The sequence below is a fragment of the Meleagris gallopavo genome, chromosome 23, assembly GCF_905368555.1.
Source record: "Meleagris gallopavo chromosome 23, MGAL_WU_HG_1.1, whole genome shotgun sequence".
NCBI lineage: Eukaryota > Metazoa > Chordata > Aves > Galliformes > Phasianidae > Meleagris > Meleagris gallopavo.
The window spans coordinates 4,520,439-4,541,140 of NC_139426.1; the positions used below are offsets into that span (position 1 = coordinate 4,520,439).

Genomic DNA, 20,702 nt, shown 5'->3' on the forward strand with positions numbered 1-20,702 from the left:
GGGCCAGGATGCTCAGCTCTCAGCGAGATTCAGGGGGCTTGTAGCCTGGGCTCTCTAATTCATCATAGAATCATAGTTTGAGTTGGAAGGGACCCTCAAGGCCATCTGGCCCAACACCCCTGCAGTGAATAGGGTCACCTACACCTCAACCAGGCGTTCAGATCCCCTCCTGACCTTGGGTGTCTGCAGGGATGGGGTATCACCACCTCTCTGGACAGCCTCTGCTGGTTGCTATTTCAGAGGGATTCATACTGCCAGGCCTTTCTGCATGGAGAAGGATGTTTTCCAACATAAGGACCAGAGAACAGTAGGTTGTGCTGTATCTCTACGACCCAAACACACCCACAGAACTCAGTCACCAGCTGACACGTACATCAACTCCAGATTGGCTTTTTAAGCCAATCCCAGAGAGGGGCAAGGATGGGAAGACACAGGGCACGCAGTTTTCCTGAGGCTCTAACCCACACACACCAACCTGAACCATCGGTGCTGTCAGCACCGCCGGCCTTAATGCATGGTGAGATATGGCAGCTTGTTTGCACGGCTGTTAACCAGCCTCTCCCATCCCCTTCTTGTCACTGCCCAGTCCCTGCCACAGCCAATCTGTATCCTAATCTCCATCAATTAACGAGAAACACTTTCACCCCCCATCACCTCCCATCCAGGCACCCACCCCGAAGCCTTGGATAAAGAGAGAAGAGCCCCCTAGCCTTGGCCCTCTCCCCCTTTACTTCCCACTAACTCAGCGCAACCAATTAGGCATCTGACACCCGTACTGGCTGACAAATTGTTTCTGTCATCTGCTTTCTGTCTTTCATTAAACGCGAGGCGGAGGGGGGAATAGGGAAGGGAGGGAGGGGGGGCAGGAGATGTGATCTCCCATGCTTAGCGAGGCCAGATACATTAATTACAAAACGGCCATTTGCAGCATGAAAATGCATTAATTAAATTTATGCAATCATTATCTTTAAATAGTCATATCTTTAAAATAATCAGCCCTTCCTGAGTCTTCCCTCTCCTCCGCTAAGTATCTCTAATCCCTTTTCCACCATTTATCTCTGGATCAGCAGCGCCTTGTGTGCTTTTAAACTTCTGCATGCAGGAGGTGCCTTAAAAACTCTGCTCGAGCACTATGAGTTGTGATCCCCCCATCTCCCCTACTTGGCCACGCAGCAAAGGGCACAATTTTGCCGTTTTCTTATTCTTCCAAACAAGGTATTCTCATAAAAGCCAGCTCGGTCGGGAGGTTGAGATACAGAGTGCCTTGTGTTGGTACATCGAGCTGTGCTGTGGTTTATGTGCTCCTTTGGTCAATGTGTGACTGTTCTCTTTTGGTTGAGGTTTAGTTTTAATGAGGTATTGACCCTTCCCATTGGCATAGACATGGTTTGGCCAGCAGTTCAAAGGTGTATCTTTATTGTTGGGATTTCAGCTCTTTGCATTGGCTAATCATATAAACTGATCAAGTTTTGTGCAGGCCCTGAGTGCAGAAATGCCAAAGCACTGGGGGAAGAGGTAATCCCATCCCCTGCTTAAATAAGCACCTCTTACACTGCGGGGAAACGCCAGCCCAAAAAGCTTCTGGAGAACTGGAGGACTCCAAGAGGGATATTTATCTCAACTCGAATCCTTTAGGGCTTTCTTATCGCTTCTGGTTAAAGATTTTGTTCTGCTCTTTGTGCATCTGCATCGTTTTTAATAAATCCTACATGGTATTTTTTTTTTCTTCCCCTATCTGCAATGCCTGGTGGGCTGATGTCCAATTAGACAGCAGCCCATGTGGTGCTGTTTGCATCCAAACCTCACGTTGTGTTCATCAAGTCATTAGTTCAGGATTAAAGCCAGGTAGAATTTAGAGGGGACTTCTCTGCAATGAGCTCAGGAACAGAAGCACAAGGAAGTCCCTTTGACACCCCAGTCATCCCCAAACCCTCCAAAAGGGGTGATAGGAAACCATAAGTTGTTTGGATCCAGCATGAAGGCGATCAACCTAATGTAAAGGTGATTATAAATAATGAGTGCAAAGGGCTCTGTTTTTCCTGGGCCATCCCTGAAGATGGACATTTATGGAGAGAAAGGAGAAGATTTACTACGGAAACAAACAGGGTAGGGGTTGTTGAGGTAGGACGCCTTGGTGGTAAGGGTAATCCTGTATTTAAGGCACCGTTTTTAGCAAGATGCTTGCTTTATTCTCTTGTTTTTTTCCTCCTATTTATTTGCAATAATGCCTCCAGTGGACCCCAGGCCTGGGTAGACATATCCCCATTACCCAGAGCTCAGATCCTACAAGGGTTCTGAGGCTCACGTTTGGCAAAAGCAAGGAGTTGCCTGCCATTAGAAATACCACACTGCTCCCTAGCAGCAGAAAGAAGCCCAAGGGGAGAGCACACGTGTAGGGCTGCAAAAGGCATCTCCTTGAATTCAGGAACTGTCATTGAGAATTCAACCCTGCGGTCCTGGACAGGATCGGGGTCCGGGTTGTTCATTCATGGGGTGAGCTGAAAAGAGAAACGGGGAGAACTGGGGAGCAAACAAACAAGCAGAAGAGGAGCTGGGAATGGGAAACAGTTCTGATTGTTTCTTTCTCCCATTCTTCTGCCAGCTCAAGTTATTAAGTGTTCTATGCTAGCACTGCACTTGCCGAACTTATCAGGGTTATTTCATCTCCCCATGACCTCTCCGTATTTACCATGGGAACCCTGGAGGCATTGGCTTTGCTTAACTGGTGTATCTTACACTGCAGTTAAGCTGGACCTTAACTGATTACAGCCCTCGATTGATCAGAGAAAGAGGGAGGGGAAGAGAAAGAGGAGTCCTAGAACAGATACGCAGGACTATCAGTGCACCAAGCAGCTTCGCCCGAGGCTGGGATATGCCACTTGGGGGATTCTTTGTAGTGCAGCTCCTTTCACATTTATAGAGGCTCCCCTCCACTCTCCAAAAAGAGAGAGAAAAGCAGGCGAGGGGGAGGCATGGAGCGAGCTCAAAGGATCTCAGGAAATCTTGTTTCGAAGCAGTAAGGCAGCACCCGCACTCCATTACCAGTGTCTGCAGGGGGTTGTGATAGTGAGCGAGCGCAGACTGGCTTAGCAAAGGGGAAATAAATATATAAAAGGAGGGAGAGAGGTGGGAGGGGAGGAGGGGAAAAGGAGACTTTCTGCAAATTTGGGGCTGTCTTTGTTAGTCTCTGCCGACGTGGGGATGCTGAAGGGTGTTCAGGGAGAAATGGCTGAAGTTTTGTCGGGTGTTTCTCGGTGTTTGGTATATATTCTTGGTGTATATTCTTGCCATCAGCATGTCTCAGCCTACCCAGAACTGGATGAATAGGTGCCAATTAAAAAACACGAGGTATCAACAGTCCAACCCATTTCCAAAGATGAACCTAACCTGAGTCCCTCTCAAAGCTTGGAAATGTTTAGAAATTCCTGTTTTCCATGGCTGTGCCTTTCCGCTCTCTCATCTTCAATGACTTTGTGAGTTCTAAAATGCCACAAGCAAGATTCATCTTCCTGCACTTAATGCCCAGAGATACCCCATATCCCAACAAAGAAATTTCCCCATGGAGTCCCCAGTGTATCCACCTGGCCAGCATCAGGATAAGGTCTGCATAGGTACAATCGGGTGAATAAAGATGTCAATGGTTAGTAAAGCACAAAGCCCATTTTCAGAGTTTAAAAGCAGAGATGCTCAGAAGTGAACAAAAATCAGCCCTTTCAACAGTTTCAACATGGTAAGGCATGGCTGGCTTGTGTCTAACCCAATTATGGGAGGGGTTAGTCTTGATTTTGAAGCACAGCAGGTCTATTTGTTTTCTCTGGTTATCCAGACTGTTAGAAGCTTTAGCATCTGCTTTCACATAGGTGACAGTAGACCTTGGCTCCCAGGCACCAAGAGCAGTGGCTTGTGTCTCTGGATCAAGCAGTTTTTGATGTAATTCCTATTCAGCAATGCCTCCCCTCTTCCCTCCAAATTATGCTTCTGCTACAAAATTCCTCATAGCCATTATTGGATGTATAACCCCATGGTGCTTCTGGTTTGCTTACAGTATTCCCACTGCAAGAAGAGCTCATTTCTCTTACCCAGACCATCCAGCCTTAAGCAATTTCTCTTACCGTTAGAGCTGACACCTTCCCATTCTTTTGTATAGCTTAGAAACTTTTCTGTAGACCTTCTCCATAATTTGTACATCTCTACAGAAGCAGGGTGCCCAAAACAAGATGCAGTGCTCCAGGTGGAACCTCACCATAGCCTTGAACAATCAGGTAATAACTTCCCACCGCCTTTTTTTCCTAATCCTCCCCTTGTGCAGCCTGCGTTGGCCCGCTTTGCTGCAGCTCACCATTGCATCCCCAGCTCCATCTCACCACCAGCATCTCCCCAAGCCCTTTCCATTCTCATCTGTCAAGTGAACAGGGTCGTCTTAGGACGTGGTGCTCATCTCCATTTCACCTGCTGTGTCCTAGACTACACTGAAACACCCTTCAAGTGTTTTAAGTCACTGAAAGGCATTGATGATATTTCTGATGGTTTTAATGTTTGCTGGCGACCATTGCTGATGGCTTTGAAGGTATCTGGCACGCTCTGTCCTATGCTAGTAGGAAGGATCCAGGAACATTTTCTTCTGTTCTGGGTCTGCTTCTGACTCAAGTGCTGTGGCATTGGGAAAGTCACAGGTTTCACTCGTCCCCAAACACTTTCCACTGGAGTGGAAGAGGTTATGAAAATGGAACATCGTTGCCCTGGAGCAATCCTTTGCCATTAGTGGTGAACCATTTTTGGGGGGTATGGCCTTTTTATCTACGTCCATTCAATGTGAATACACTGGTAGTGTTGGTTAGCAAACATTTGCACTACTCCTCACTCACTTTGTAGGAAACACCAGTCAGCACTTCTTCAATCGATAGCATAACAATTAATTCCTATAGCAAAATAATTGCTCCATTTAAATTAAGGGCTAAACTCCCATTTACCTCACTGGAGTGGCCTTTTGCTTTTCAAATTCCATTTAAAAGACACTAGTGTGGTGGTGATGGGTTAATGGCTGGACTAGATGATCTTAGTGGTCTTTCCAACTGTAATGACACTCTGATTCTACAAGTTCAATCCCTGGGCTCTAAAATTTCCTAGGAATTGCCATTAGACTGAACAGATCAGATTTTTTTTTAGGTGCAAACTGTATGAAGTTTCTTGGCCTGAATGCAAAACCACGCGTAGAGGGAACACTTACTGGATTGGTTTGGCATTTTGAGGTACAGCTCAGCTGGGTCTAGTGGTTTAGAAAATATTCAAAATTAATTACTTGGCTTTGTGAGTGCAGAGTTAGTGATTGCTACATAAGTCATTTTAGGCCTACCTAGGGGCATATTTGCATATATTTATCTTCCTTTCAAGTGAAGATCTTTGGGGAGCTCTTTATCTCCTCCCAACTCTTTCTTCAACTCTCAGCAGTCCTACGGTCACCTCTTCGTTTTGTTCCCATTTAATGTATGTATAGAATAATCAACTCTCCCTCTTCCCATGAAGTGAGAATGAATCCACAGAGATCAAAAAGCATCAGTGTGAGGAAAGGTTGCCTTCTGCAAGAGGGAAGGAAAAGATTAGCTGAAAAGGCTGCCAGGGAAAGGTGGAAAAGTTAGAGCTGGGTCTCCACCAAGTAGCTTAGAGGAGGACAGAGCATCACCTGCCCAAAGCAGAAGATGGATCAACTGCAAATAGTGGAGACCAACCCAGTGGTAAAAACCTCATAGGGGAACTCACAGCACACCAGTTGTCTGCTCCTTGTAGGCAGGAAAGCCAAGAGACCCATAGCATGGCTATGAGATATTCAGAAATTCATTTCCCACTGACTGGTGTAAACGTTGACACCATAGAACCTACAAACACATTCTTCTCAGCAGAAGTTCATAGGGCTTTTGTCTGATTAGTATTAAATATTCAAACCAATCGTGCTTCCAGCCTTTCCAAAAATTGAAGTTTTCTATCCATTCCTAGGAAAACAACACCACAGCTTCAGAAATACTGCTTACTGCCATGAGCTTTTCCCTCTTCAGTCTGCACTCCTTTGGGACCATCTGGCAGCTCCTTTGGAGTTAACACCCTTCAGCTAGTTGCAGATGATTACGTCTTCCCTTTATTCACAACTTAGCCAGACTCAGCAGTTTCTAAATGCAGCATTTTTCTAAGGCAGCGTCTGAATTTGGACGCTTTACGCTTTGTCAGATCGGAAGCCCAAAAAGAGACAAGCAGCACTGGGAGCCACTCTAGAAAATGGTGTTTGCAGGCTCTCACCTTCCCATCCTTTTGGAATTTTGGGATGCAATCTCCTCAAAACATCTCTGCGTCCTCCCTGTTGTCTTGGGCCATTTACACCCTGCGTACGGTGGACATCCACTCTGTGGTGTTTCAGGGTCTGATGTCACCATTGGGCTGCCTTGCTTTGTCCCATATCCCAAGCACATCTACAGGGCAAGGGTTTGTCATCAAACTTCCCTGATGTGTGTGTGCCCTCCTCCATCAGAACAGCATCTCTCCCTATCATTGTTTGCCCCTTGAGCCCCTCCTGCCCCCCCAGCACACACAACCACCCCCCAACCTCCAACCCTAAAATCTGAAGGCCTGATTGCACAGATTGAAGGCCCTAATTGCTCTTCCCTTCCCAAAGCCGCGTTCGTTTATCATAAAGGGTGCACATTTCCCCTGCTACAGTTTCCACGGCCAGAGGCCCTGAGGGCCAGCTCAGAAATGGAGGGAATTAATTACATTTTTTTAACTCCCCTTCTTTTAAAGTATGGGAGAGAGTGATGAAACATCCCGGGGGGGGGGTTGGGGAACAGGGGGAGATGAGGGTGGGGAGGGAGGCAGCAGCAGGAGGCTGGCTCTTTCATCCAGGAGGGTCTTTGTGTGGTAACCTTGGGTTCCCCAACACACCGAGACCCCCTACCACTTTTCCCCTATGACAAATGACCTCTGGAAAGGGTAGGAGAGAGGCCGAAGGCTCCTAGCACCGGGGCTGTTATTGACTTAGCCTGAAGTGCAAGCCCACGCAATGCCTGTGACTGATTTGGGACAGCAGCAGAGGTAAAGGAGATGGGGAAGGGGAGAGAGGCAGCCGACGAGAGGGAGGGGAAAGGGAAGGCTGTCAGTCACCGTGATGGACAGGGAGCAGATTTCCCTCCAGATAAAACCTTACAGATGTGAAGTGGGTATTGATTTTTAGTTAGTGATGATAATGCACCAAGAAGTAATAAATTATAAGAAAGCAAGGTCAGAAAAAAAAGGGGAGAAGGACGTGGCATTCTTGAGGAGGGGATTTCTCCAGATGCCCCCGCACCTTCCTAAGTTCAAAAGTTGCCTGGAAAATGAGTTTATCCAACTGAAACAAGAAGTCAGATAGTGCTGGCCGATGGTTATCCATGCTGGGGGGCTGCAGAGCAGAGATGGAGCAGAAATCTCCATGTTGCTCTTGTTATTCCCAACACCTTCATGTCCTGGGATGGATTGGATGCAAACAGGGTCCTGGTGAAGCCCAGTCCCAAACTGCTCACAGCATGCCTGGAAAAGGCAAAAAGACAGATGTTCCCATGGTCGGCAGTGCTCTGGGGGCTGTTCACCATCCTGGTGTAATATTGGCATCCTTACGTCTCGCTACGCATTTCCAGAGGGAAATTCTGACCATCTTTTTTTTCAGAGATGGGTCTGGAGATGGGAGGAATGGTCCTTCAGAGGTATCACTCTCTCTGTAGGTGGATTCTGGAGGATTAGCACAGACCAGAAACAGCATCGCACGGCTCAGGTTAGCTGAGTCCCAGCTTAAGTGACTCGCACGAACCCTTCAGAGTCAGTAGCAGAGCCAGGATTAGAAATCAGCCCTGATTCTGACTGATTAAAGCCAATTACTGTCTTTAGCAGGATTTCTGCAAGTGTCTTCTCCCGTCTCAGCTCCTATGAGTGTGAAGAGTGTGAATCTGGGTTTCATTTACCAACACAGCTTTACATCCCCCTTTCTTTTTAAAAGGGCCTTAGCGGAAGTGTTAATATGACTTCTACTTGCTTTAAGACCCTTTTATTTTTCCTGAGTAATATAAAGCAGCTGACTCTTATGGGGGAGATGGCCAGGAGGGAGAGCACCAGCAAACCCTCCGATCTCTGAGTAGTTCCAGTTGCACATTGTTTTCTAGCACATGATTTCTCTCTGCACCTGCAGAGGTTTGCAGTGCATGCAGCAAATCTGTAGCTCTACACCTCGGAAAGGGAGCAGCAAAACAGCCCTGCTTGGTGCTGCCTGAGCTGGAGCTTGCCAAAAATAGCACAGAATTCACATATCTGTGTGCAGGGAGGATGTTTATTGTTTTAAACATCTGATTCGGTTCTCAGATGAAAGGCAGTAGCGTTTTGTGGCTGCTGTAGACATGAGCATCCCGGATACCCATTGGGGCAGGCTGTGACACCTCCAGCCCTGGTGCTAGGAGGGGTATCTGCAGGGACCGAGGGGCAGAGGAGGGGGATTTGTGGCTGAGCCAGATCAAAGTTCGTGACCCAGCTTTAGTGGAAGGTTACAAACAACTTTGCAGCTGGAAAATCAACGTTGGGGCAGCACTTGCATGATTTCCCTGTTGCATAAGCCTTGAGGCAGAGATGTTTGCGTTACATCCACCCTCACAGCTCTGCTCTCCTATTAATCCACTCTGTCTTGCATATTTAAATGCAATTTCCTCTCTTCATCCCCCCGCTGTCATGGGGCAGGGGGTTCCACGGGCAAGTGGTTGTGGCTAAAAAACTTCATCTCATGGCTTCATTGAGGTGATGTGCCTGGAGGGCTGGAGGGGATTTAGGCTCCAATGGATGAAACAGCTCCATTGCTTTTTATCTTGTGTGGACCAGCAGCAAACCTACGCTCGGTGCAGGATGGAAAACTCAAAGGAGGGCAGGGTAAGTGAGCTCTGTGCTACTCATCCGAAGCTTGTTCCTCCATCCCTGTCCCAGTGCTCAGGGTTAGACTGATTTTCCAGGCTTTTTAACTCCCCCTCCGCAGGGGCCCAGCCAGCCCTGCTCCAAAATTCCCCCCCAGACAAATCTGGGAAGGATCTCATGCTGGCAGAGTCGGGAGGTGGGATCCCATCAAGGCAAAGCGGCTTTGCAGGGCTCCGGGGCCCTTCCGGGGGGAGGAGAAGCTTTAGAAAGCAAAGGGCAGTGCATCCCCTAAGCCCCAGTCCAGCAGGAAGGTGAGGGAGGAGGGGACAGAGACGAAGAGGAAGGGGACCCGGCGCTCTATACAACAACTCTTGTGTCCTTCCAGAGAATGGATGCTCTGCACAATAGCTCACCAGGCCGCTGGCGGGGGATAAAGGGCTCATTTTACCACTTGCCAGGCTCCAAATATTTCCAATTTGCCACTTTAATTGATGTCAATAAGGTTATGCTAAAGTCGGAGATTTTCAGCCATCCCAGCGCTGCCCGTGGCCCCCCGAGGTGATGAGTTGTCCCCTCACCTCTCCCAGCACAAATTCAGCGCCGCCAGTCCCACAGACTCCTCACACCCTTAACCAGGCACCCAGGGGTCACTTTGCTGATTGCAGGAGGCAATTGCATTAAGGCAGTATATCAGGATGGAGGCCTGTAGGCATTGGCTTGCCCCACGCTCACCCACAGGAACAAATCTGGCATTTTGGTGGGGAAAAAAAAGAAACAAAACACGACAAAAGCAGCGTAAATGCATCTGTTTCAGGTCTCAAAGCAGGAAGATAGCTTGTGTGCAAATTGAATTATGTTCTAAAACCAAGTACCGTGCTGCAATGACCTGTCATCTTTGAACTCATGGACATTTCAGAGTGAAGAGAACTTTGACATTTCTGTCCCTAAAGCAGAATGTATCAAAACCAGAATGTTTTGGGACCTCCATTAACAACCCCCCATGCAGACTTCCAATGGCAGTAGCTGCTGTCCCTTTAGGAAACTGTGTGTCTTGACTTGTGCATCCCTTGTGCTTTCCTTGGTTTATTCCTTTCTCTGGTGCTCAATGACATTGTTGGCAGGGCAGCAAAGAGCAACCGAAGGCTGAGTGTGCCAGGAAGGAACCTCTCTGTTATCCCTTAGGAAGGTCTTTCAAATAAAAATTATGGGCATCCAACATTTGCCTGGGCTGCAGTGGGTGAAAAGGAATGGGTTTGGGCAACATATAAAATATCTAATATAGTTAAGGCATGTAAGTAACAAAGCCTCTTTATATATATATATATATATATAATTAAAACATTAAAAAAGAGGGCAACAAAAACATGAAACTAGTAGGTTGGATGCGTATGAAGGATATGGTTTAGTGAGCATAGGTGATGGGATGATTGTTTGGACAAGGAGATCTTTGCTGTCTTTTCCAACCTCGATGATTCAACAGTTCTCTGAAATAAAGCCTTAGGCACAGAGGAACCAAAAGTGAGGTCTGTTTTTACCAGGTGGAAGCAGCCTTCATTCTCCATCCTGGTAGACTGTCTGTCTCTCCTACCCCTGATGACACATTGCCTGCTGTGTTTCCCCAGGTGATGAGCATCCTGAGCAACCCCAGCGGGGTTCCTCCGCAGCCCCAGGCTGACTTCTCCATCTCTCCCCTTCACGGTGGCCTGGACACCACCAACTCCATCTCTGCCAGCTGCAGCCAGCGGAGTGACTCCATCAAGTCCGTGGACAGCCTCCCGACCTCGCAGTCCTACTGTCCTCCCACCTACAGCACCACCAGTTACAGCGTGGACCCAGTGGCTGGATACCAGTATGGGCAGTATGGACAAAGTAAGTGCTGGGTGGCCCCTGCACTGGGATCAGGAGAGGAGAGGGAGGGATCTAAGAATGTGTGGGTATTGCCATGGAAGGGATTGGGATGGAATTGGAAAGAAGTCTGTCCACTAAGAGAGAAAAATTGAACCTGATAGATGGAGATTGCTCCATATAGAGGTTGCTCCCGTCAACCTTGCACTCCCAAAGTCCCAAATAATGTATTTTAGGTAAAACATTTCTGCTAGAAAATAAAAAGAACAAGAACTTAGAGTCATAGAACAGCTTGGATTGGCAGGGACCTAAAAGATCATCCAGTTCCAACCCTTTCCTTCTTCCTCTCCAGTGCTTACTTCTGCAAAAGCCCAACAGCATGTTCACCCTGCTCAGCCAATGGGATTTTAATACCATCATTTAGGGATGCAGAACTATGTCTGTTTGTTCTTCCCCTGCCCTGTGTAGGGTAAGGGATGGTTCCATGCTCAGCTTTCCCTACAAAAACCATAAAACCAATGTCTGCCAACCAACCAGGGTGCGATCCTACTACAGCCAAAGTGAGGCTGGAATTGCAATCCTCAACCCACAGCTCAGACCTGGAAGGCACTGCGACCCAGGGAAGGTCTGTTTCTCCTCCAGAAACCCTGCCAAAGGGCTCACCTGCTGGTGTTAAACTAATAATGAGTATGGTGTTGCGAGAGGGTGATCTGCAGAGGGTTAAAGGTGCATCCTCTTCCTCCGGGAGCACTCCTGCTTGCCCATAGCTTGTCCTCAATGACCTTTCCTTCCATTTGGCTGTGGCTTTTTATTCCCCTCTCCGTCACAGCCCTTTAATGTCTTTAACTTCTCCAGCTAAATGAGAACCGGCTGTGGCGGCAGACGGGATCAATAGCAGCTTCCCCCCACCCCTCCTTTTTTTGTTTTTCGGGAGTTTGATCTGTGACCCCTTGACCTTCCCCTCGCTTCTGGATGTGAGGCTGGACACACGTGCTATTGATAAAAATCTTAAACAAATTCCAATACCATGTATTTCCAATAAAGATTCCCTTAGGCAAGACGTTAGTCACACCCATGTGTGTAAAAAATAAAATAAGGAGGACGAGCTACGTTTTTGAAAGGAGAGTGACCAGCAAAGGAGAGGGAAAGAGAAAGAAGGGTTTGTCTTGGTTTGCTGCAGGAATTTTCACTTGGGCCTCTCCTTGAAGAGCTGCCCACCCAGCCCCATCTATGCTGTTTTATTGCCTTTCCTGATTTCTCTCCCTCTTTTCTGTTGGATGTCCATTCAGTTTAGGAGCCACAGGGCTCAGTTTGGAGCAGGAATGTTTTCCCATTCAAGCTGCCAACAGCAAGTCTTGCATGGCTGGTAGAGTTACCCCAGATATATCCAGCTGTGGATATTTGTGTGTCCAGCTAAATAGAGGCAATACATAAATCTTCTCTACAAGCTTTTCTTATAATGAGCTCCATTTATAGTGATCTCTATGTGAAGAAACCATTTTGTTGGTAATTAGTACTGTTGAGCAAGGTCTTGCATGGTTATGACCTTGATATAACAACATTTTTTTCTTGCCTTTCTCAGCGCATTTTATATTTAGCAGATCTTAATGATCTTGGTGATCTTTTCCAACCTTAATGATTCTGTGATTCCCTTCTCCCAGAGCACAGGCACCAAACACACACACACAGAGCTTTACAAAGCAGCTATTTAATGTGATCACCTGAAATATCAGGGGAACAAACTGATAAGGTTTGGACACAAGCCATAGAGCAGTCTTCCCCAGCCTCTAACCCTATGAAGTTGGAGGCACCATCACACAACTTGAAGAGCCTAGTGCTCAAGACAAGCTGCTCCTACTGGGATTCCTCCCAGTCCAGGAGGAGCACCAGCCCAACCATGCCACCTCCAAGTGTCCAACCGAGTGCCACCAGTAGAAGTTGTACCCTGTCTGCTCCCCACACACCAGCCAGTGCTGTCCCAGCCAGTGAGGAGCAGCGATGCCAGATTAATGTGGTCCTTGCAGTTCCCAAAGGCCGGAGCTGTGTTAATGATGCCGGTGATGGAACGCAGAAGCGTGAAAGGAATTCTAATAGATATGACAAGTCTAATAAGAATTTGTGTCTGGAAGGGACCTCCTCTGGGGCAGGCATCTGACAAGATGTTGATGGCTGAAATTTGTTTACTCATTGGCACCGATTGTACATCTCCTGCCAGCTCCTTATTAATCTAATTTGAGACATTAAAGCCAGGGAAAGGGAGAGACTTTGACTGAAGCTCAGCTAATGAGCAGTGTCACCATCCTGCCCCGCTCCTCGTCCCCCCCCAGACCGTGGGGCAGGCTGGCGAGTTGGAATGCATTTCTCACCAAGACAGAGATAAAGTATTTCCCTGAGGACAGAGGGATGAGTCAGCATGTGGTGGCTGAGTCACATTGAAGCCCTGTCCAGGCTGGTGAGGTCCTGCTGAAATTTCATTTGCAGCGGCATCGCTGGTGGCACGGGGTGAGGCTGGAGCTGTCTCAGGCTTATCCTTGGGCAGCTCCCCTGGAAACACCATTTTCTATGGCAGAAGTAGGATCTTCAACCTTAGTAGGTCCGTGAGGAGATGTGAGGGACCCACAGCCCTGGCAGGTTGATCTAGAAGGATACACCCTTTCCTAGGAGCACAACCACTGATCCAAGCATCAATTTCTAAGAATCAGTCTGCAGGGTCTGTTGGTCACACATCCTTTGATGGCAAATACCTCATTTCCACTAAATAATAAACCTCATGTTGTGCTGTTTTCTCACTCTCCTTTCCCCCATCACCTCTCTCTTCAGCTGCTGTTGATTATTTGGCCAAGAACGTGAGCCTGTCCACGCAGCGCAGGATGAAGCTGGGAGAACATTCGGCCGTTCTGGGGCTCCTACCAGTAGAGACAGGCCAAGCTTACTGAAGAGCCCAACCGTGCCAACAACCCACTCCAGCAACTCGGTACCACTGGAGAAACACTACCAGCCTTCCAGGGATCTGCCTGTACCCGGACCCTACTCCTTCCCAACTCCCTTCCACCTCGCATCAACTTGAGAAGGAGACGGGAAAGATGGGGAGGGCTCTCCAAGAATCCAGCTCCTCCCAGAGTGCTCAGAGGCAAGCCTGGCCTCATTGACCTGAATTCTGTGGCCAGAGACAATAGGTTGGGTACATTTATTAACCCTGAGTTCATGCCCTCCCTCCACCTGGCCATGGCGTTTTGCCCACGCTTAAGGACTTTCCATTGATCTAGGTAGTTGGCATAGTCAAAGCCAAATTGATCTTTTCTTTTTGTTTCCTTTTCTTTCCATTGGTGTAAATTTGGTGAATGTTATATAGGAAGGAATAACCAAGCTGACTGTTAAGGATGATGTAATTTGGGACCACAGAAGACCTATGGACCAAATATAAGAACTTGTTTTAAACAAAAAACAACAACAACAACAACAACAACAAAAAACAGCATCATGAACACAAGAAATATGAACAAACACACAAAGACAAACAAAAAGCTCAAACGTAAATTAAAGAGACAACAAATGTCCCCACCCCACTCTACCCCTCTGTTCTCACTGATGGCTTCCCAAAGCAGGGCCAAAGCAGGCCAGATTGCTGCTAAGCAGGGGCAGGGTGGATGTCCGTCCAGCCTGGGACCTTTGGAAGGTGTAAATGTGAATTGCTGCATGAGGACGGGAGATTTGGGCACAGGCACGAGCAACATTTACGTTTCTTCATAGGGACCAAGTTTGACCTGGTTATCACCAAAAGGACACGGGCATCAGATAGTGGCAGAAGATGTGGTAGCAAACTCTGGCCAGAGAGAGGGCATCAGATACAGATGACTACTGTGGAGCTTTTGCCCTTGCAATCAGCAAGGGTGAGGACTGTCGTGGCCCTTCCATCCTTCAGTGGGAGAGAAGTTGGCCATAAAGAGCAAAAACAGTGGAGAGAAGGAAGAGTCAAAGGTGTTTCAGAGGGTCAGTGTGCAGAATGGGGTTCTGCTGCAAGGTTCCACCTGAATGAAAATGGGGCTGCACGGTCAGATGAGTTCTGCTCCAGCACATACTTCTAGGCCCAGGTTGTTACAGACACTTCTGCTGTGCCCTTTTTTTCTTACTGCTGTTTCTTCAGTTCTTTCCAAATAATCCGACGTTGTTTTTGCAGCTGAAACAACGTTTTCCTGGGGAACCCCCCCCTGCCTTGCCCCCGCCTCATTTATCACGAACCTCCAAGCTGCTTTTTCCTGAGCCATGTGGGCAAATACCTGTCGGGACCAAAGCCGAATTTTGCTTCTTACATTGCTCAGTGTCCTTTCAGACCCATATACAGCATTGATCAGCTTTGCTGCATGTGGGTGATGGAGCCTACATTCCTAAAAGTGTGCTAACACACCAGCTTGGCCATTCTGCTAGTCACGCCATCCCCAGTTTGTGCCAGTCTGAGGTCTTGGTAAGCAACACAAGCTGCTGCTCTTGAGCTGATCAAAGGGAGAAATCCCTTCTGAACTCCAGTCCTAGCTTAACTGTTATTCCCAAGTCACCTTCTGTGACTGCCGTGTCAGAACAGGGGGTTCTAGGGCAAGAACAAGGGTGTCTGTGTTGGACACGAGCATAGGGGTCAATGCCAGAAACACCCATTTGCTAAAACAACCCACTCTTTAACAAGAGGCCAACAATCCCCACTACTTCACACTGAAATTTCTGACCAAATGCATTCCTCGCTGCCTGCAAAACTAGAAGGAAAGTTTCAGTTTGTCACGAGAATCGCTCCCACTAGCAAAATCCTACCAGCTCTCTTCTCCCCACTCCATCCTATCTCCCAGCCGTGCATCCCAGCCCACCTCCCAACCACCCCCGAGGAGCGGTGCACAGAACCCCACCAATTAAAGTCTTAAATAGAGGGAGCACCGCAGAAACCTGTTTGCCGTTCACCTTCACCTGAAAGTCCGTGAGTACCCGGGCACTGCTGTAAATAGAGTTTGTAGGGGAATCCAGATCGCCCCGCTAGCACCCATAGCTGTTCTCTGACCTTTCCCTCGTGGTCGCACTTTGTACATTAGTTGGAAATTTGGTCATGTGCTGTATGTTTATAGAAAGTTGACTTTCTTTTTTTTTTTTTTTTTTTCCTTTCTTCCTTTTTTTTTTTTTTTTAAATACTAAAAACACAGTGAGTGCCGTGCTAGTTAAAGAAAAATATATTAAAAAAAATTTAAAAAAGAAAAAAGAAAAAAAAATGGGGGAGTGGGGAGGGCGAAATGTAGAAATTTTGCCTATTGTGTGTTTTCAAAATACATTCCAGAATCTTTGGGGTGGGACGGGTTTGATTTGGGGAATTCTTTTTTTTTTTGTTGTTTGCTTCTTCGTTTTGTTCTGAAGGTACATTCATGTATGAGAGTCCAAGTATTTTATTTTATTTTTCTTTTCCTTTTGTTTTACGGGTTGCCAACCTCAGTTCTGCTGAAAAGAGACAAACTCAGGGGGTAGGGTGGGACAGAACAGAGGGAGGCGAAAGAAAACCGAGCGTGGAAGAGCAGAGCTGGTGGTGGGACCTTGAGGGACGCGCAGATGGAGCAGACCTCCACCCAATGGTGGCTTTGTTGGGTACCCACGGATCCCAACCACACAAGAAGCCAACGAGCAAAGGGCCACGCTCCGGAGCCGTTCTCTCAGGTCGACATTTCTTCCATGCCTGCAGACTGAGATCCTTGGGGGACAGCCAACCCACCAATGGGTTTTGGACCTCCCCACGCCCCTGCTTCACCTCTCAGCACCGTCCTGAGACCACAAAAATGGACATTTCCTCACTGTGTCCAATAATTCAGCAGATTGGCTCCTGTCGCTCAGAGACTTTGTGTATTTAACGCTTCTAACCCGTCATCCCTAACACCTCCATATACCCACCTGGGGAATATCTACATAGCACTATAGGACATTCCTTATTCCTAGTAACTGCGGATATGTTGCTTCTGTGTTTGACTCATAGCCATTTTGCTCCATGTGTATGCCTGCCTGGGAGTGTGTGTGCGTGTGTGCCTGCGTGCGTGCGTGTGTATATATATAATCGCACCATAATTTATTCAGCTATATGGAGTAGTAATAGTAGAAAGAGAAACTGGTATTTGCTTTAACTACCTGCTGCCTGTAGGTGTCTCTCTGTAACTCAGGCATAACTGTTATACATTAAAAAAAAAGATAAAAAAAGGATTAAAGGTGTCTTTGGGTGGCTTGTTTGCTTTACGCGCTCTGCCGAGCTCAAGGGGAAAAAGTGGTAAACCAACAACAGCCAAACGCAACAGGCAAACCGCAGATGTTTTTGCTCAAAAAAAGCAAAATTGTGCACTTCATTTGGAGGATTTAGTGGGTGTGGTGGTGATGGGTCAGCGAGTGGATGATCTTAGTGGGCTTTCCAACCTTAATGATTCTATGGTTCTATGGGTGGGCATCGTGGGTATGGGTTGATGGTTGGAGTCAGTGATCTCAGTGGTCTTTTCCAACCTTGAGGACTCTGTGATTCTGTCTATGATTCATACCAAGTTGGAAAGGACCCGTGAGGACCATCAAGCCCAACTGCCATACAGATCACTGAGTCCAATTCCTTAATGAAAAGCTACGTGAAGAAATGAAACATCCAATTTCACTGCAACTTTTCACAAGGGAAGGACAGTCACCCCGCCTGTTCCAAACACACCTATGTCTTTATACATTGATTTTCAGCGAGTGATGGTGGGGCAGAGGGAGGCAGGACAGGACTGCACTGCTGCTCTGACTCCGCAGGCACCTGGCTCTCGTTAGAGGGCAAAGCACAGCAGCAACAAGCGGAACAATATTTTGAAACTCTGCAGAGCAAGGCATGGCTCGGGGCTTCGGCAGTGGGTAATAAGGCATTTTGCCTTTAAACAAAGCCAGTCCCATCTGAAGATGTTTTGGTTCCCCCGTAAAATAAGTTGATCTCCATCCAAGCAGTGCTGGACCAATATCCACATGCAGAAAGCAGGGTAATTAGTCTCTGGTGTTCGGTGGGTTTTTTAAATTTATTTATTTTCTGGTTGCCTTTCAGCAGAGGGATCATTCCGTAGAGGGGCAGTGAGGAGCTGGGGGCTGCGGGGACTCTGCCAGCACTGGGAGCACCCAGGCATGGGGTCTGCCCTGCCCTCATAAGGCTTCTCCCATCATTTCCCAGGAGCCCTAAAACAGGGCAGCATTATTTCTATAGCTACAGCCCTATTTTCCATCCCGCTCTGCTGCTGGAAGCTCTTTGCCCTCCCTAACACAATCTTGCTCCTGCGCTGGCCGCATCCAGACAGTGCCGTTGTGTTTCAACACTGCCCTCAACTGTTCCCAGAGCTCCTTGTCCTCTTTTCTGGCAGCTCGAGCCTTATCAGAGCAGCACAGGACATCTCCCAGACCTCATCAGAGCCCAAATGTTGCCCTGTGGATGATATCAAGGGCATGAGTGAGCCCACAAGGGAGCTGCTCCGGACCGACGCAGCTCCTGCAACAAGGATCACTGCTCAATTATGGCCCTAAGCTGTTGTCAACTTTAATCTGCTGATAAACCAGTGATAAATCAGAGTCAAGGCCATTTGACACCAGCTGCTAACTTTTGCCAACACACTGCATCTGCAGTCTGGGCAAAGGGCACCGACTTTCTGCAAGCACAGGGTGCCCAAGGTCCAATGGCCTCATGGATCCCCACATCATGGCCTCATGGGCCCCCAGTGTCACAGCCATGGATCCCCGTGTCATGGCCTTATGGATCTCCAGTGTCATGGCCTTATGGATCCCCAGTGTCATGGCCGTGTGTTTCTGTGTCATGGTCCTAGGGAACCTTGTGTCATGGCCTCTGGGTCCCCATGTCTTGGCCTCAAACGTCCCCAGGTCATGGTCTCATGGGTCTCCAGTGTCCTGGCCTTATGGATCTCCAGTGTCATGGCCTTATGGATCCCCAGTGTCATGGCCGTGTGTTTCTGTGTCATGGTCCTAGGGAACCTTGTGTCATGGCCTCTGGGTCCCCATGTCTTGGCCCCAAAGGTCCCCAGGTCATGGTCTCATGGGTCTCCAGTGTCCTGGTCTCATGGATCCCCAGTGTCACGGCTTCATGAGTCCTCATGTCATGGCCTCAAGGGTCCCTATCTCATGGTCTCATGGATTCATGTGTCATGGCCATTGGTCTCCATGCCATGGCTTCATGGATATCCATGTGTTATGGCCACGGATCCCTGTGTCATGGCCTCATGGATCCCCATGTGATAGCACTGAACACACACAGGCACATGTGTACCCAACTTCATGCCATTACCATTCAGCAGCTGGGGAAAGCACATGGGGATGCAGCCCTAGCACATTTGGAAGGGCACTAATTAGCACTTTTCTTCTGAATTACTGAAAAAAAGCCAAACAAATTGAACTTATTTACATCATCTTCTCAGACATTCTCACATGCGTTTTTCTAAAATGAAATAGGAGGAAAGGGTCAAAATCTTTTTTGTACTGAGATTGTTTTCACTTCTCCATTTTGCTTTCATTTAAAAAATATGAGAAGAACAAACTGGAAGGTGAACATTTTTACCTTTCTAACCTGAAATTTTAAACCAGTTCTTAAACCAGAACTGAAGAAACTGAGATTTATGCTCATTTCTCTTTACTCAAGACTTATTAATAAAAGACAATTTGGAAAAAATCCTGATGTTAAAACCAAAATATTTTGAAAGAAATCGCTCTGATTTCTCCTCCATCACGTCACCCATCCCAGCCCCACTGTAACACAATGGTTTCAGAGATGATGGTTTTAGGAACAGAGAGCTGAAGGTTAAGTGACTTACATGAGCCCACATTGGTTGACATGTTCGGGTGTCGCAGTCAGAGAGTGGCTGTGCTGTCAGCAGCCTTCAGCCTTGCAGCATTCCATGAGCAATTTCTTTGCAGAATAGGTGTAGAGAAGTTTATTATAATGGGCTGTGGACCTGCATAAAATCAGGGTATTCCGAGCAGGGAGAGGTGTATGAAAGGGAATTAAATGACTGAAAAAGGATTTCCTTGGGAGGCCCATTTCTTTCTTTTTGAAGGATTAATATAATTAATATCCCATCCTGGGCGGGCCACGTTCTCACCCGGCACAAACCAGCCCAGAATTTTAACAGGTTTGGCTGATTTATAGTAACCCAATGGCTCATCCTGCATTCCTACAGCGAGCGGCACTCAGTTTCCTAACGCCGAGCATCAATGGGGCACTCGTCCCATCCTCTCCTCCCCACGGTGACTTTAGTGCAGAATTCCCATCCCCAGGGCAGAACACATTGGGTTTTTCCATCCTTTTCTCCTCCATTGCCCCCTATTCCCTACCAACACAACCTGAGGTGCCACGCTCCGAAATAAATGACGCGGAAATCTTTCTGCACAGAATTGCCTTTTGTGTGTAGCCAGGCTAATTGTCATTAATAGCAGATATGGGAAAAAAGAAAAAAAAAAAAAAAAAGAGAGAAGGAAGGGGAGGGAGGATGAGAATGGGAGGGAAAAGGGGAAAAAAGGGAAAAAAAAAAAAACAAAAAAAAACACAACAGAGAGAAGAAACCCACAAGAAACTGTTCACATTTCCCGAGACGTCGACAAAGCTTTTATGAATATAACGGGATTTGTAACAAGCATTGCAGCTGCATATAAGGCATTCAGACATGGAGACAATTTTACTAGATAATAGACTATCACGCAGGATACAATTTAAATTAAAAAATGCAATTTTCACCTTGAAATGAACAAATGATTACAATTTCTATACAAATTAAGGCATTCAGGCTCTCTTTCAGTAGTGGCATCAGTCCATGAAATATGACATAATTACCATGAAATACATTTTCAAATATTTTGATTTTTGTCCGCTGCTTTTAAAAAACAGAGCCCCATCTTCTGTGTGCGTTTGTGTGTGTGCATGTGCGTGG

The 20,702-nt window shown here is 47.3% G+C and overlaps 1 protein-coding gene across 1 annotated transcript in view; it reads left to right on the forward strand.

The window, feature by feature from the left end:
- Positions 1-13,691, forward strand: part of PAX7 (paired box 7) — an 85,852-nt gene extending 72,161 nt beyond the window's left edge. Inside the window, 2 exon segments of the mRNA NM_001303185.1 lie at positions 10,533-10,779; positions 13,576-13,691. Coding sequence (NP_001290114.1) covers positions 10,533-10,779; positions 13,576-13,691 — 363 coding nt within the window.
- Positions 13,692-20,702: the final 7,011 nt, after the last annotated feature.